The following is a 17,179-nucleotide window of genomic DNA, read 5'->3' on the forward strand; positions in this document are numbered from 1 at the left end:
TCATTACAATCCACCAATTGCTTCCAATTTTACACAATTCAAAACAATTCTCCAATTGGTTCCCATAGAGTGTCTAAAAACTCATTTGCTATCGGAACCAATTGGAAAAGTTTCCAGGTGGGAGAGTAATGAACTTTATTTTTGTGTGTAAAGGGAGAGATAAATGAGGATAATATAGAAACCACTTCTGTGAAAATAATATTGTGCAGTGTTCAAGTAAGAACTAAGTAAAATATGTTACCAATAGTAACCAAAATCACCTATCATTTGTTTCCAATCCACAGGAGAATCCAACGTATACACACTTGGCAATATTGGAGCCCATAGGATAGTCTGCACAAAGCTTCCTACCGTTGGCCACACGCGAGAAGCCATGACAGCTGCTGGGAACACTACAACGAGATTGTTAGGTGGGTATTGCAAATCTCTCTTTCATTGCAGAAGGCAGATTGTAGTATTCCAAAACCACGTAAATCTCTGAATGTCAATGGTGTTTTCTTTGATATTCTCTGCATGCCAAGGCAACTGTGCTTTGACATTGCTACCAATAAGCCTGCACATATTTTATACCCCTTGTCCTACATTTGATAAAATAGAAAGAGAAACAACTCTAAGGGTTCAGACATATAAACATGTGTGTATATAGGGATAGATGAATATGTAAATTTTACTGGTACTGATAAACTACTGGTATAAAATAAAATTTACTGATTGCAGTACCGTTCATTAATGTCCTTAACCCTTCGTGGGTCACGTGAGAAAAATGACGTCGATGATCGTGCATGGTGCCTGAGACCGGATTCTTAAAATATGTTCAATTAAAGGTCCAAAACTCCAAACCCTCAATTATTACGATTAGATCTTTTCTTCCAACAATTGAGATTCTATAAAATTATAAAAAGGCACTTTTTGTTAGTCGGACACAGATAGGCAGACTGGATTTTCAGTGTTAACTAGGTACACCCATAGTTGAACAGCAAGGAGCTTCAACGAACCCCTCCCTAGAAGCTCGAAGATCTAACACTGAATAAAAAATCGTGTTGTAAAAGAAGAAGATTAGAAACTCAGCTAATCAGAGGGATGGTGTTTACCAAAGAATCATTGATGAATGACGAGGTTAAAAACACTAGTGACCGTGCATGACCAATACAGGGTTAAAAAATGTAACGAGGCAACTAATGAATTTACTTTAAAAAGAAATTGTGTATTTAGACATTTACTTTACTAAACTAAAATCAAGGACATATTTAGGTGGGGTGCAGATGCCCCACCTTCCATATGAAAGACTTAACACATACTAAAATGAAAATAATGAAACTGTACTTGTTTAGCATTTGTGGTACTATAATCAATATTTATTTATCTCCTTTGAACTTGGAAGGCAAGGATTATTGTATTGAGATCGTACTGCTTTGAAGGACAGGACCTACGAAGACTTATTCATACTACTACTTGTGATAATCTGCGTAAAATATTAATCAGGAACTTTATTTTTTGTCAACTTCATCTAACATGCTTTATTATTCAATAATATTCAATTCTTTATCTATTTCACATTAATTTTGTTGTTTTTATTCAAATTTTGGCAATTTATGTACATGCAAGCTAGATAATAAGTATGTGCTGTTTGAAGTGTGACTCTCATAAAGATCAGGGATCAAGAGTCACCGGGAAGTAGCAAATTATAAAGCGAGAGGTTTACGGTTCATTACTACCGTAAAAGGGCCCACCCAGGTCAATGAAGGAAAAGATGACTTACGACTTATAACTGAGTGAGTATGCTCTCTCCACACTTATCGTACCTGTCCTTTGTTCCTCAAGAGTCCTGCCCTAGACAAATGTGCAAGTTGTATCCATACTAGTCAAGAGTCCGTACTTAAACTCTGACCGATGTTCCTCCGTTATCCCACGCCAAGTGTATCGATTGAATTACTGAGTTAACTGAGAGCGATGTCCTTCCGGATCTTACGCTTTATACTCCTGCTGGACTAGAGGTTATTACTCCTCAAGTCCTCTTTCGGCGGTGTACTTTCGTCATCTCCCGTACAACCTCAGCACGGAGGCATTAGGGAACCCAGTGCATTATTGGGATAACTAAAGGCAGTCGATGGAGGCAACAGGTTAATGAACAGTGTAAGGAGAGCATTAAACGAGCCTCTTCTCTAACTTCACTCAGTATATCTCATCACTATATTCTTATACAATTTTTTTCACGTATTCATATAATAATAAAAATGCTACGTATTAATAAATTTACATAGTTTAATTAATATTTAATTTAATTATTTTTATTTAAACATTTATGTTATCACTATTTCTGAGACACTTGGATTGGACATTGACCCCTGAAATATTTTTCTACATATGAGCCTAACTAGAGCCACTTCACTTCAGAGCGTTTTGTGTGTATTTTGATTCTTCAACAAAATGTGAAAGGAAAGGATAAAACTTTGGAAATGGAATGCAAGTAGTAAATTGAGCTTGAGAAAATTTGTCCTAAAGTTAGTTGAGAGATTATGTCCCCCCAACTTATTATTAGTGCATGGTAATTTTGCAATCCTTCCAACCCCTTCCTTGCAACCACTTGTACCTTGAGTCACAGTCATGGAAAACCACAGGGTTCTTGTAAACTTACAGTGTGAAATCCTGGGAGAACTTGATGTTATTACATGTATTTATTTATCTATTTCCAGGCACCTTTCAGAAGGTTGACTTTGTGTTCTTGGTTGGTGTTGGTGGAGGAGTGCCCCATTACACTGACTACAACAAACATGTTCGTCTTGGAGATGTTGTTGTGTCACATCCTGCAAAGGATCGCAAGTAAGTCTTGAAAACAGTGCATAGATTAAAGACAATATTTTGATTTTGTAAAAGTTGGACCTGCACAGCAATAATATTTGTAATGAGATGTAATATTGAAAGCAAAGTGAGGGCCTCCTTGATGGCATTGTGGTAACATAATCGTCTTGTAATCAAGGGGTCCTAGGTTTTATACCCAATGGAGTCACACAGAGGTTTGGATCCCACTCCAAACTGTAGGTCCATTCACTGTACACGTTCTGTTTCCTAGGGTATAGAAAACATAATACAGATTGTTTTCCACATAGAAAGTTCATTGCTTACCAGGCAAGAGCTCGGGAATTCTTGATTAGGGATGTATGATATTTTTTCAATATCGTGATATATCGTCTGGACGATATATCACCCAACGCTATTCTTGATAATACCAGTTTCTATGCCTTGGAGTAAGGAAAATGCCCCTGTCCAACCCCTGCAAATAAACTGAAATTGGGCTCATTAAAATCCTTACTATTATAAATTGTTTGCCACCTGAAAAGTTGATTATTGAGTAGGCAGGATGGGAAAATCTCTGCCTGTTTATTTCAATATTATCATGTTCTACACCTTGAACCTTTGGAAATGCACCTGGATTTTTTTGAAATTTTAGATGTACTATTTGTGTTCATGTAAAACTGACTTATGGTACTAATATCAAATTTTGTGTTTGCAGGAACATATATGTATATTGTGATAGTGCTAAGCCAACAGGGAGTGGTGGACATGAATTTGAAACCAAGGAATGGAGACCTCCCAATTTGGTGCTACAGGAAATTGCCGCACAACTGAAGTCCCAGGTAACTGTATTTTAAGGATGGACCAATATAGACTTTTTGCTAATAGTGATAAACTACTGAAATAAAATTTACCAATAGCAATAACCGATATTCAATCGATCTGATACAAAATTGCAATGTTTAATTAACCTCCAGGTGTCTGAAGTAGTTTTACATTGGGGGCCTCCCCGATGGCGCAGTGGTAGCGTCATAGCTTGTAATCAAGGGGTCCCGGGTTCGATACCCGGTGGAGGCACAAGTGCTTCGGAACCCACTTTAAACTGTAGGTCCAGTCCCGATTAGCCTTACTGTACATAAAGTGGACTTAAAACAACATATCAACTAATATCAACTAGTTTTACATTGAAAAAACTACATATTATAAACATAAAAATAATAACAAAGTGGCAGAATCGTTCACTAAATCACAAGCTATACTAGCACCAAGATATCAGAAACCTTGGAAAATATGCTAACTATAGGTTGTTAACTTTTTCACTGCTACGGACTTTCTCAATTGTAATACCATGCTGTGCTAACTACTTTTTAGATTTTAACAGTTTAATTTGTACCATTTTTCCCTTTAAATTTTAACGATTTTAGAGTGTTTCAACAAACAAAAACTTCTAAAAAGTTGTACATATTATTATTTATCACCAAAAAAATTAAACACATAGGTAACTATATATATATATATATATTTTTGTAAGAACTTTTTTTGTATATGAAATCACTGTATTATTATAAATGTATGTACAAGAAACTGTATCATAAAAGAAAGCACTCCTAAAATTTGTTGGGAAACAATTTAACATTTATCTATCTAATATACACATAACAATACACACATAATGTTAGTTTTTCAAAGTGTGGTATTTTTCAAAGCACGGTACTACACAAAGTGCGACATTACATTTTTGGCACATATAACGAGACTCTTTTCTCTTCTTGGGTTCTGTAGTCGAATTGGCACACACATGACATTTTCTGGTAGGTTCTTTCTTCTTTTCTGTAGCTGGAACTAATGTCAAAAAATGTGTTTCAGTAAGGCGAAGTGGGGAATCATCAGAAAGCCTGCCGTGACCCTGTTTTTCCTTTTCACCATGTAAATCATTGTCTGACTCATCACTTTCATCATTTGTAATAAATTCTGCAATTTCAGCATCGGTAAGAGCACTTGTACTTGCGCGACTAGAAGCCATTGCAAATAATAATAATGTGCAAAGTATACAAAACAACGACCGTTCTCGCTATAGATGGCGGTAGTTATCAACAACAAGTTTCATAAACTCACATGGTAATTCCACAACTCAAAAAACATAGGCTTATCTTTAGGACCAGTATACTCGCCCGTAGCAGAGCTTAGAGGTTTCAGTATGTTATAGTTGCTTTGTAACTTCCAAGATGGCAGTAGCTGTCAGTGATCAACAAATTTGAACCTGCATTGTGCTGACGCCAATCTAAAAATAGCAAACTAGTTGGTCAAGTATACTCATCCGTAGCATATGAGTGTATTATTCCTTGGACTCGCCGGTAGCAGTAAAAGGGTTAAGCAACACTAGGACCACTATTTCTATGCCAGGGTTTCAAATATGGTGGTGAATCAGTATTTTTAAATATATCGGATCGGTAAATTTATCAGCAAGTTTACAGATATGCCTGTATCAATTGCTATATTGAAGCACACTTTTCACTCACTGAATTCATTCAATTGCTCTTTGATGATCTTAATCATTGAAACACGTTTATGTGCATCAACTATCAAGTAAATTATTGCTGTCCTTATTTGCCCTTTATTTTTCATTTCCAGGCGGATTTGGATATAAACACCATTCCATGGGCCACGTACTTGGCTGAAGGGTTGCAAAGACTGCAGTCAGAGTCGGAGCATGACTTCAACCACCCTCCTTCCGAAACAGACAAGTTGTATATGTCAATTGGCGACCAGGATTTGATTGAGGTAGCTCATCCTCCTCCACAGGAAGGTTCGCAAGTCAGGTATGTGTTATACAAGGTGGACCATTTAAGTTGATAACTCAAAATATCTTACAAACGAAGCATTTTCAAAAGAAATGTTATAAATATTTTCAAAAGAAATGTTATAAATAATAGTTAATTGACTTTAAGGGGGGGAAGAGAATGCCATTATGTATGTTTTAGTAGGCAGCCATTTTGAAGGTCACATTCTTTAAATGGAAACCTAATTTTTTGCATAATGTTTGTATTCCCCTTACAAAAATAAACAAGATTTACAGAAACCATTTTTCTATTCATTGCGTAGTTTCACAGATATTTGACAAGTAAAAAGTGGTAACAGAAATTAATACTATTTCATAAGCATCAACATTTTTATTCCAAAAATGAAAGAAATTAAGTTTTCAACATTATGAACAGTGTAAAAAAGTATTATTAAATGTTTATGGATATATTATTATATGATGGGCCTTTGTTGAGTTGGAGCCGAAAGTTTCAAGGGACTGGAGACAAATTTGGAAGCTAACAAACAGGCACCATGATCAGTTTATTTTGCGCAGGAATTTTGGTTAAGAAATATATTGAAGTGGAACTATTCTGATTAATTGGAATTTTTCGGTGTTCAAAATGGAACATGCCAATGAGAATCAGCTGTTATCAAATAAATTTAGTGACATTGGCCAGCGGAAACTAAAAGATTACATTAGACCCAGTCGTTGTCAATTAATTTAAACCAAATTTTATATTTTTCAACAAACCTAGACATAATTATGCCATAATTTATTTATTAATATTACATTTCAAGAATACATATCAACTGATGCATACAGTTTAAAAAAAAATAAAAAGCTATTTACGAGTAAAATTGTTGAGATCGGGGCATCGACTTTTAAGAAATGAATTTACCAGCCACACAGGCTCATGAAGGTTGAGAACCACTGCTCTAAGCTACACAAAATGTGTTGAATAGCATTTGTACTTGCAGGAAGGAAGGCTACCCACTGATCCACTTAGGGCCTATAGCTTCAGGAAGGCAGATTGCAAGAGAGGATCAGCTGAGGCAGACATTCTCTACCCAATACGGAGTTCTCGCTTTCGATTCAGAATTTGATGCCGTCGTTGAGAGCATTCTTGGAAATTGTCGCGAGAACTTCATCACGATAAGAGGCATTGCGGACTACAAGGATGGCACAAGGAAGAAGGAATGGCAGCCATATGCATCTCTAGCTGCTGCGAGTGTCATGAAAGCAATCATATGCGGAATGGATCCACCTTCAGACGATTAAGGCCGAGTCCATCTATATCTCAAGTAAATAAAAAAACAAAACCTTAATGCTCACTATATGTAGAAGCAGTATGATGTACCATTAGCATTTATATGATGTAGCATTTGTACACATATCAATGTTCATTAAGTGTTCATTTTACTGTGAGAACTTATATTTTAGTGATAGGCGAATGCTGGTTCATTTGTTATCAACAAACGTAAAATGAGAAAATACTAATAGTTACTCTTTGCGCAAGGTCTATGCAGAGCAAATATAACATGACTCCTGTGTATGGTATTGTTTTATCATAAATACTTTAGAAGAGATGACATGTTCTTACAGTGTATGCAAAGTGACGTTTTAAGTAAACTTAATTAAATATGCATCTAGGACTAGGAATGATCTACAGCGATACAGGACAATAATGAAACAGCTAGAGGAGAGCAAAGCGCTTGCTGTTTTGAATGTCAATGTATTGAGTGACACTCCAGTTTCAAAATGTGGTCAGTATGGTGCAGTTGCCTCACATTAGAAGGAACTGGTGCCATGTTACTCGGCAATGGTTATGTACCGATTGAACCAATAGAGCGACAAACAGAGTTACGGTTGGTTCTAATACATAAAGTATTTGTTGTGACCAGTTTTCAATTTTCTGCTCTTAGTAGCATTTCTTTTTATCCAAATATACTTTAAAGATCACTAAAAAGTAACATGAATGGTATGTGACTGTATGTTTACAATTATTCTTCAGATCTTTACATCTATGTATCCATGTTCTTCTTAAAGGTTTATGTAACCACTTTTTATAGATGCAAAATAATATAATACAGTTATTATTACTGGTTTTTATTTTTCCTGTCATGTTTTGTCCTGGTTTCCCAGAACTTTTTCAAGCTTACACCTAGATTAACACACACACAACACATGTACACGTATTGTATGTAGAGTGACTAGCCATGTAAGGTTATGTGTGTTTATCTTTGTGTAAGCTTGAAAAAGTTCTGGGAAACCAGGATGAAATGTCATAGGAAAAATAAAAACCACTAAAAATAACTGTATTATATAATTTTGCATCTAGATCTATTGAAAATGCACGAGACCTGTTGATACACTCATGGTAATTTTAGAAACTAGGACTATCTGTTGCGTATCTTGCCATAAATTCATTTGTTTTGTCTTGCAGAACTCAAAACAGTGAGTTTGCTGTATCTGTAGTATCCATGCACATCAAGATGTTTGAAGCTTTAACAAGTAAAACTGTGATCACTTGCACATGAGTCCTTAACATCAGTCTGTATGAAAAATGTTTTTTGCTTTAAATTCCATGAAAGTCTAGTTCAGCATGGGCAGGTTCCTGAAACTTTAGCATAGAGTCATTAATTTATTTTAAAGTAATATTTTCTGGAAATATATTATTAGTGATCAGAAATCAATATGTGCATATATGGATATTTTTTCATAGTTTCACCCAGTGTATTAGTTTGTGTAGCATAGAGAATATTTGATTTTTATTTATTATTATATTTATTTGTTTATAGGACAGCTGTAAACTATAGGATTTTTAGAGCAAAATTCAAATCACCTTTTTCTTTATTAAAAAAAAGTTGTTAATAAATTTTAGGCTTGAAACTAGAACTAGTCATATAAATGACATTATAAGGTGTACCTAAATTAAAGGAAAAAGCACGTTTTGCATTTTCATAAAAACGTAAATGGAAATGTTCACAAAAATTTACGTTTCCTATCAAGCCAGTTTTATTTTAAAATATGACATTTTAAGCAACTACACTTCAAAACTGCAATTTGAGTAACATTGTGTATGAATGTAATGTTGTAGAAAATTATTATAACAATTAAAACTGAAGGTATATAAAGACTGGCTTTGTGAATGTTTCCAGTAAGGTACAATATTTTTCAAACTAATTTGAATTGTTATATTGCATTTTCTGTTATTTTGCACATGGTTATTACAAATAAGAATGACAAAATAATTACTTAAAAAAAAGAGTAGTTTCACATAAAAGTCATTACTGGAAGTGAATATGAATATTTAATGACTCGCACACAAGCTAAACAACAAGGCTTCTCCAATTTGCTAATTGCACAGATTAGCTTTTAATTTATGGGAAAATATATATTTATTTTTTACATATTGGCATATAAGAACATTGTTTTGCATTACGTATTTCATTTTAGTTGTAAAATAATATTATTTTATGCATCTGTGGGTCAAGACTGTGTAAGAAAATCTGTACGAGTACAAACAAAGTAGGTATGAAATGTAATATCCAGTAGTTTTTCAATCATTTTAATTTCTCGCTCATGTTTTTTACGCAACATGATAAATTCTTATGAGTTTAGAATAAATTCTTGTATCGGTATTGGTCAACCTGGGCATATTAGTTTATCAGTAAAATCATTTTACCAATCCGATACACAGTATTTATAAATAGCCTGTAATTTAGTGCAAAATTCTGGCATTTTGTTACAATGATATGAATATAAATCATATGCCTCAACTCAAAAGGGGTGTAAGATGTACATGGGTGCCCATCCCCCCAAGACCTATGATGCACTCCCCCCAAAAGGATATAACATTCACACACCCCCTTTATGCCGAATTATTTACTCAAATTATTTTGATCAGACAAAATGTGAGGAACAATATGATACAGACATATTTAAGCAATATATGTTTACTTTGGGTACTTTAGGCTCAGGTTCACTTACATGTTTGAGTTTTTTTATTTATTTGAGTTTGTGTTTTAAGTCCACTTTATGCACAGAAAGGCTAATCGGGACGGCCTACAGTTTTCAGTGGAATCTAAACCACTATGTGCCTCCACCAGGTATCCAACCCGGGACCCCTTGCTTACAGGGCTACAATGCTACCACTGTGCCATCGGGGAGGCTGGTCACTTTCATATTTGCTAACATAAAACGTACAAAACTGCTGAGACTGACTGCCATTGTTAGTGTACTGAACCTTATTCTTAGCAGCTTGTCTACTTGACTAACCTTGTATTAATGCGAACAACATGCCCCCCCCCCCATCCAATCCGATTCTAAAGGCATAAGAGGTGGTGTTTCATTTCAACCCTATCGCCATACCACAATCATCCCACAGGAAGGTAGAAAAACTGTACATAATAACCGTAGCTAAAAATCAATAACAAGTCAATCAAACGAAATGCCCCCCCCCCATTTTTGTGTGAAGTAAAGATATATAATATTGGTATAAAATTTTGTCCCCCCCCCCCAAAAAAAATTCCCATGATGCAGGCACGTCATGAAACCCCCATGCACACCCCTGAACATGTAAGCTGTGCGTCAAGTTAACTTTGCAGCAGGTTTTCGCATATGTAGATCCAAACGTTCGAGCAGAATATAGTTCCACTTAGACGGGTTCTATTCCGACACAACTGCATACTTGCAAGAAAACAGTTATTTAATTTGTAATATACAGATAAAATAATACATCCATTAGCAGGTATGGACTTGATCGGTTGCAATCATTGTGCAGACAAACTTAGAAACGCAGATTCGCCAACTGGGGTGTCTATTGCGTTGAAGAGACACTGAAACTCTTGAGCGAGTCTAGCAAGACTAAATACATTGCAGAGCGCGTGGAATCCGTGATACCAGTGTTGTACATCCCACTATTTTAACCCTACGTTTATTGTGATTGATTAATAATGGTGCTATACAGCGGTGAGAATGGCTGAATCGAGGTCCCCTGTTCAGCGTGCGGTTTTACCAGTGTTATTTTGGGTTTCATCCGAAGGGAAAAGCTCTTCAAATCAAGCAAGTTGTTTTAAATGCATAATTCTCCTTACGGCAACAAGACCAAAATAAAACAGGGCGTGAAGTGATTTGCCGCCAATGTGCACGTGAACTGTGTCTCAGGTGTTGAATGATTTGCAGTTTGAGTTTAGGAAGAGGAAACCATTGTTTGTTGTTTGACGACAAAATAATTTACGTGGTATTAAAATATATTGCCATGAGAAGAAACATGTTTATTATTTGGACGAAACGTGCGTGAATGCAAGGCGTACTTTGAATCAAGCGTGGGAGGATACCACCGTGCAAATCACCGCCAGGGCTGAAAGCAACCGACTGGATAGGAAGGGGGGGAGGCTTATTGTTTAACGCACTTGCGGCAATGAAGGCTTTGTTGAAGAGAAGATGCATGTTTACTGTTCCGTGCAAAGAAAGAGAAGGGTGATTATCACCAAGAAATGGACAGACCAAGATTTGAAGTGATTCATAAATTGAAACCAAACAGAAACAGATCTATTGTGAATGAAGCAAGCAAGTTCTTCATATATTTATTTCGAAACCAAAAACAATAACTCGTCATTAAATTCAAAGGGGGCCTGTCGTTTACCCTTTGTTTATTGTTTTCTTTTCTGTGCGCTCGAAATATTCACACATGCCCTTGTGTTTCGAAGATATTTCGCGATTTATAGTAAGTAATGACACATTTATTACATAATCTATGTGCAGCTTTAAAAACTGTATGGTTCAGGAGGCAAAAATACATTCCGCTTTACATGCATGTGAGGGTTTTGATGTGTTGTGCAGTTGGTAATGCTGCAGATTTTCTCAGTGTCTGCAATGTAAACAGCTCGGTGGTTGAGGCAAGACTGGCACGGAAGATTCAGAGCTCAGATTTCACGCGGTGTTAGAAACAAAATGCCAATATATGTAAATTAAGGTTTAATCACACACACACAGACATCCAGTCCATGACATTTCTCTTGCCGGTAACAGAATAAGTATCCCGCAAAAAATACACAGAATATTCACATCAAAAACATACACAGAATACTCATATCAAGCAAATACACAGAATACTGCTTTTCTATTTCTAACATGCGGATTGATACATAAAACCTGCTGCAAACTTAACCTTAGAAATTTTAGTGTGTTTTTCCATTCTAAATTTCTTCTTCCCCTGCGAGCTCCTTTTCCTCCATTTAGACATGGTTTCATGTAGTCTATGATTGGCAGCCCGGGGATCGATCTCTGCTGGGCAAAAATAATTTTGGAGCTTTTTTGAATTAAAGAAGTAATGGGCTCTGGTCTAGAATACCCGAGACCACGCATCACCCAAAGAAAGACCATCAGACTGTTCTTGACCCACAAAGAGCCTTTGCTCTAGAGAGTTTAGATAGTTCATCGTCTAATTTGGAAATATATTTTCCCCCATAACTAGTTCTAGACATAGTGGTAAGTGTAAATGGCAGCAGTAGCAGTGCATTTTGTGAAGTGACTAGGAACAATATTTTGTTTGCATTTTTGCCTAGCTTGTTCCTACACCAGAGACTGAATAGTGCTTTATTATTTGTAAATTTGAGATTTTATTTTAGTTAGAACAAAACTTCATTATTAGTATTGATACTAAGTAAGTTTTTTTTAGTTCGAAACCATTTAATTATTTTTATTATTATTTTGCATAAGTTATGTAGTCACTGTAAAATGTGATTTAATTCATTTCATGTATTATATATCATAATGTGGCACTCATTTATTTATTAATTTTATAATATTTCATGGATATATTCAAACTTTTTCTTTCCACTTAGAACAATGACTTGTATTTAGTAAAGATGGCAATTGTTAAAGTAATAATATTTTACTAATTCACATTCCATTCATTAAAATGGAAATACTATTTCACCAATATTGTGTAATTTTTCTCATTGTTATTCTTTCAAGTACTACCGTTCATGCAGCTATATCTACTTTTAATAGTTTCACAAGACTCTCTGAGAGTTTCAATTTCCATACAACATTAGAATAAGCCTAATGCAAATACATTTATAACAGTAGTGGATTTTAGATTTAAAATGTATAGGATAAATGTTAATAATGTATGTTTCTCCACTTTTTGCCTGCAAAACTATTCCTAGTATTACTGCAGTAGTCTTGCTTTAGTAAACTGTTCTGTGTTGATTCTTGTGTCCATAACAGAATTCCTCAATCACTTTTCTTGTTATGTTGTTCACGAAAATATATTTTTCTACAAGCAGTTGTTAACACATTCAAAGGAAAACTCACTAGGCTTCCTAACATATATAAGCTTCCACTTCCTAGGTTCCATGGAGGGTAATTACGTTGTTAGTGCTGCATGTGTGTTCGTATGAGTGCCAAATAGATACGTTTTCCTGCATGCTCATAAACATAAACAGAACAAGTTAAATAAATTAAATTTTTCTGGTCATGTGTAGAATTGTGTGTCTAGTCAATATTTTCTGTTCAGTGGTCAATTATTGTGTATTTTTTTGTGTATTGTAAATGTAAGTGTTAATTTAAGCAAAATCGTGTATCTTACGGTCTTTATCAAAACTTAGTGTTCATCCACACAGAATCACTTTATTAGGTTGGTAAATGTTTTATTTTTATATAATATTATACTGTAAAAATAGATAACGACCATCCAGATATGTGTGTGGTAGTTTGTTTACTGTCTGAGTGCAGGAAACAAATGAGAAATGGATATTGTCAAGTCAGTGTTTGGAACTAACAGTTACTTTTTCTGAATAACGGTAACTGTCTTCAGGTAACGAGTAACAAAATTAAGTTACTTTTGTGTACTTTTAAACAGTAATGATAAAAGTTGTGGTTTGCTAAATAAATAAGAAAAATGTTAACCTTCATTATTCATTTGCTACAAGCAAATTTAATTTTGCAAGCATAAGGTTTGATTCGAATTTTCTTATAATTTAATGGAAATTTATGTAAATTTTAGATAGTCACATCGTTAAAAAAAATAATAACATCTTGCTTGTAGTTACTGCCTGCAACACATTCTACGTGCAGCTTGTCTGCAATTATATAACTGTTAAAATAATATACAGTTACATTAACTTGGGAGTTACATTGCAAAATGAGTAAAAGTAACTTTCCAATTACTATTCCAGTGTTAATGTTTTCATGGTTCTCCTGCATCCATGGAATAATTCAATGCTTCTATTGAATGCTAGAAAATTAAAATTGCAATTGTAACAATACATTTTGAGAAGGAATAGGAAAGATGCTGCAGTACCATGACCTTTTCTCAAGTAGTCGTATTTGCTTTTCTGTTCCTGTAGAATGGATAACGGGGAAGAAATCACATAGTATTAGTAAGTAATGCCTCCAATTCAAGAGAGTTCTGTTTAAATATAGCTGATGAGTCTAATTTTAAAGGTACAGAGTTACAGAACATGCAATGAGCCTCGTTGACTCACTTTTTTAGAAGCTCTGCATAATTAGAAGGTCATAGACTACAACGATAAAGTACAATGAACAAATTCATATTCAATTTATTTGATTTTGTAAATGAATAAACCTGTTCTGTGATTGTTTTTTATTTGATAATCGCAAGTTTTGTTGCAGTGTCAACCTATTAGTACCATTTGTCTTCTTACATGACCAGAACGGGGAGGGGGAGATGGACTCCCTTGGAAAACGAATGTCCACATAAAATGTTTGTATAATTTAATTTCAGTCACAGTAATTTATGTTAATTATTATTAGGGTGTTGAAGGAACATGATAATTTCAGCCTGAAATTGAAAAAATCCTGCGGACATCCATGTTCTTACATTATATATAAAGCAAAACATTAATGGAGTGGAACAACATGTAAATTACATCATTCTACTGGCAGTCAGTCACAAAGTGAGCACTGTGCTACTACCTGTATTGTTCTGTGACATTGTTATAAGCAGATAAGAGAATGTTAGTGCTTTAATTCAACCCAGAAATAACAGCTCTAATTGGATTAATTATTTTGTTACCTACAGAGACTTCTCTTAGTGACATTTTCAATTAAGGTTCAATATCAGTGAATAATAACCACTGAGAAAAAATAAACTGTATAATAATACTAGATAAAGCAACATGAATATAAAATTAATGAAAAATACCAAGGTTTAGATCCAAGGAAACTTTATTTTCATAGAAATTTATTTTTTCCTTAATAACGTAATGTATAGATAAATAAGCTTTTATTATTAAAAGACAATCTTCTCTAGCAAAAGCCTTGATTGCAACAGAATTTTTTTATGATTACCCTCATCATAACTAAATAAGATTATCAGAATTGGTGTGAGCATGTTCATGGTTCAGTGTAATAAATAATATAATGTTCACTAAGCAAATACGAGAATTTTTCCTAGAAAATAAATCAAAATTAATTATACGTAAATGTGTTCTTGTAGTAAAATATAGTAGCGCTTGGTTTTCGCTCTGTGGCCATGCAGTCTAAGGCATCAGGCTTTGTGTTCAGGCTACAGGATGCATGCTGGTTCGAGTCTTCTCGGGGGTAACATCACAACTTTTCTCCTGAGAGTTTGGACAGTGTATGGAACCAGTGGCCACCCACCAACATGAGGAAATTGGGTAGCTACGAATGAGTAGCGTAACCTGGTCATGGAAACCTACAAAGACAGGAGGTTCATGGTGCTGACCACACATCACCTCATAACCGATTCTGCTGAGGCATGTGGGAGTGTGGTAAGTATGTAGGACCTGGCGGTTAAAGGCTGTTGCACCACGAGTAATTTATTTATTTATATGGTAACATTTGACGCAGAATTTTTGTGTATAAGTTTTCCCAACATGACTTGTCATAATTGGAATTGTAAAATCACAATTGATGAAGCAGTAGTTTTAAAAAAATTGTATTCATAAAATTTCTGCATTCATTTATAATAAAAGGCCTAAGTAGAATCTTTGTTCCAAAATCAAAATGTCCAACGAGTTTGTGCATATTAGTAAAATGTAGTAATGCATTTTGTTGCATGCAAGTACAAATTGTGTAAGTTGCAAAGAAAAACGAAAGATATTTTTAACATGCTGTGTGATGAAAATCCAGGGATACTTTCCATCCGTATCTAGAGAAGGTATTTTTATATGTCAACATGAAACGAATAGGGAAAACGGGAGAAATGTGTTCTGGTTATTTTGGAAAATTGTTTCGTATGTCATGTGGTGGTGAAAGAGTGATAGCTCAGCTCATATGGTGTAAAGGTTAAATGGAAGACTGTAGTGTAATTTATTGTGTATATATATACATATAAATGTTAGTTACAGCATAACATTTATTATTAAGTTTGTTCCTGTGAGGTCAATGAAATGTGTGGTGATGTAGATCTGATGGTCCAAATTGTTCCTCTCTTGTACGATGGGAAATATTTGGTTTGGTTTTTGTATCATTCAGGTTTAACTTTACGTAATGTAAATAAAACAAATTACAAGTTGCCTTAGCTGTTGTTTTTTTGTTTCTTCACCTTCATTATTTCTCTCGTGGCACGTCTCAAATCTACTCGGCCAGGACACAAATTTTTGGAGTGGTTGCAAAGAGGTGTATTTTGATTTAGTTACTTTTGCATCACATTTTTGAAGGTTGTTACCAACCAGCACCCTGCAGGGAATCCAAACTGCCTTTACCTTCAGGCATGCATTTTGAAAGATGAATTTAAAGAATTAAAATCTGGGAAAAGACACCTAAAAAAGCAAAAGGTGTGGGAAGGTAAGAGATGTGTTAGGAGCTACCAATTTTCAATGTAAGTCAAGAGATGTGGGTGCATTGAGGTGCTAAAAGTGAAACGTAAGAACCAATACAATAGTATGTATGTATCTCTTTTTCAAATTTTTAGAAATACTGGACCAAAAGGGTTATAACCCCCACTACCCCCCCTTGGGCATGCCACTGATCAACACTAGCGTTTTGGAGCAGTGGCATATACTCTGGGTCATCTAGATAATAGGAGATGACCCAGCTATAATTTTTTTATAGTTTTTATTTCTTCATGATATTCTTTCGAACCAGTCTTTCATTCATACAATTCTGTGCTTCCACTGCATGAATGTTTCCAACTGTTTGCTGATGAATATTTGAATAGCTTTATCCAGCTGGATTAATCTCCAGGCAGAGCGAGATTAGTCAAGAATTTTGTAACCATTATAATTCGTGTAAATTTAGTTTTTGAGCTGCCGAATGTCATAGCAGTATATACCTTGGTGGATGACTTGTTCGGTATTGTGTTTGAACAAAAATTAGGTCCAGGCATTTCAATTTTTACCTCTAGTTGCGAGAGCTCCAAAATTCTGAATCTGATCTATACTTTCAGAGGCCAACTTATGAAACTCAGCAATTACCTTGAATTGATAAGGTGGATATTACATAGCTGCATTCTAGGGGACTGCAGAAAATTTCCAAAAAAGAAAAGGGACCAGCCAACATCAAAAATTGTGCTCATTGTGATATATATATATGGTGGCCACAAAGTCCTGTTACCCCTATAATACGCAAACACAATGAACGACAGTT

At 34.9% G+C, this 17,179-nt stretch overlaps 1 protein-coding gene across 4 annotated transcripts in view; it reads left to right on the top strand.

Annotated features, from left to right (window-relative positions):
* The window catches only part of LOC145992054 (uncharacterized), a 161,471-nt gene extending 145,359 nt beyond the window's left edge, over positions 1 to 16,112 (top strand). For 3 of the 4 annotated variants that reach the window (XM_083128223.1, XM_083128214.1, XM_083128241.1), the window contains 5 exons: positions 285 to 410; positions 2,694 to 2,820; positions 3,512 to 3,635; positions 5,425 to 5,612; positions 6,574 to 16,112. In XM_083128223.1, coding sequence (XP_082984349.1) covers positions 285 to 410; positions 2,694 to 2,820; positions 3,512 to 3,635; positions 5,425 to 5,612; positions 6,574 to 6,874 — 866 coding nt within the window. In that variant the 3' untranslated portion in view covers positions 6,875 to 16,112. The remainder of the gene's footprint in view (positions 1 to 284; positions 411 to 2,693; positions 2,821 to 3,511; positions 3,636 to 5,424; positions 5,613 to 6,573) is intronic. The other variant, XM_083128231.1, reaches the window with a different exon arrangement.
* The last annotated feature ends 1,067 nt before the right edge of the window (positions 16,113 to 17,179 follow it).

The sequence above is a fragment of the Lepisma saccharinum genome, chromosome 1 (assembly GCF_977018435.1).
Source record: "Lepisma saccharinum chromosome 1, izLepSacc3.1, whole genome shotgun sequence".
In the NCBI taxonomy this organism is placed as follows: domain Eukaryota; kingdom Metazoa; phylum Arthropoda; class Insecta; order Zygentoma; family Lepismatidae; genus Lepisma; species Lepisma saccharinum.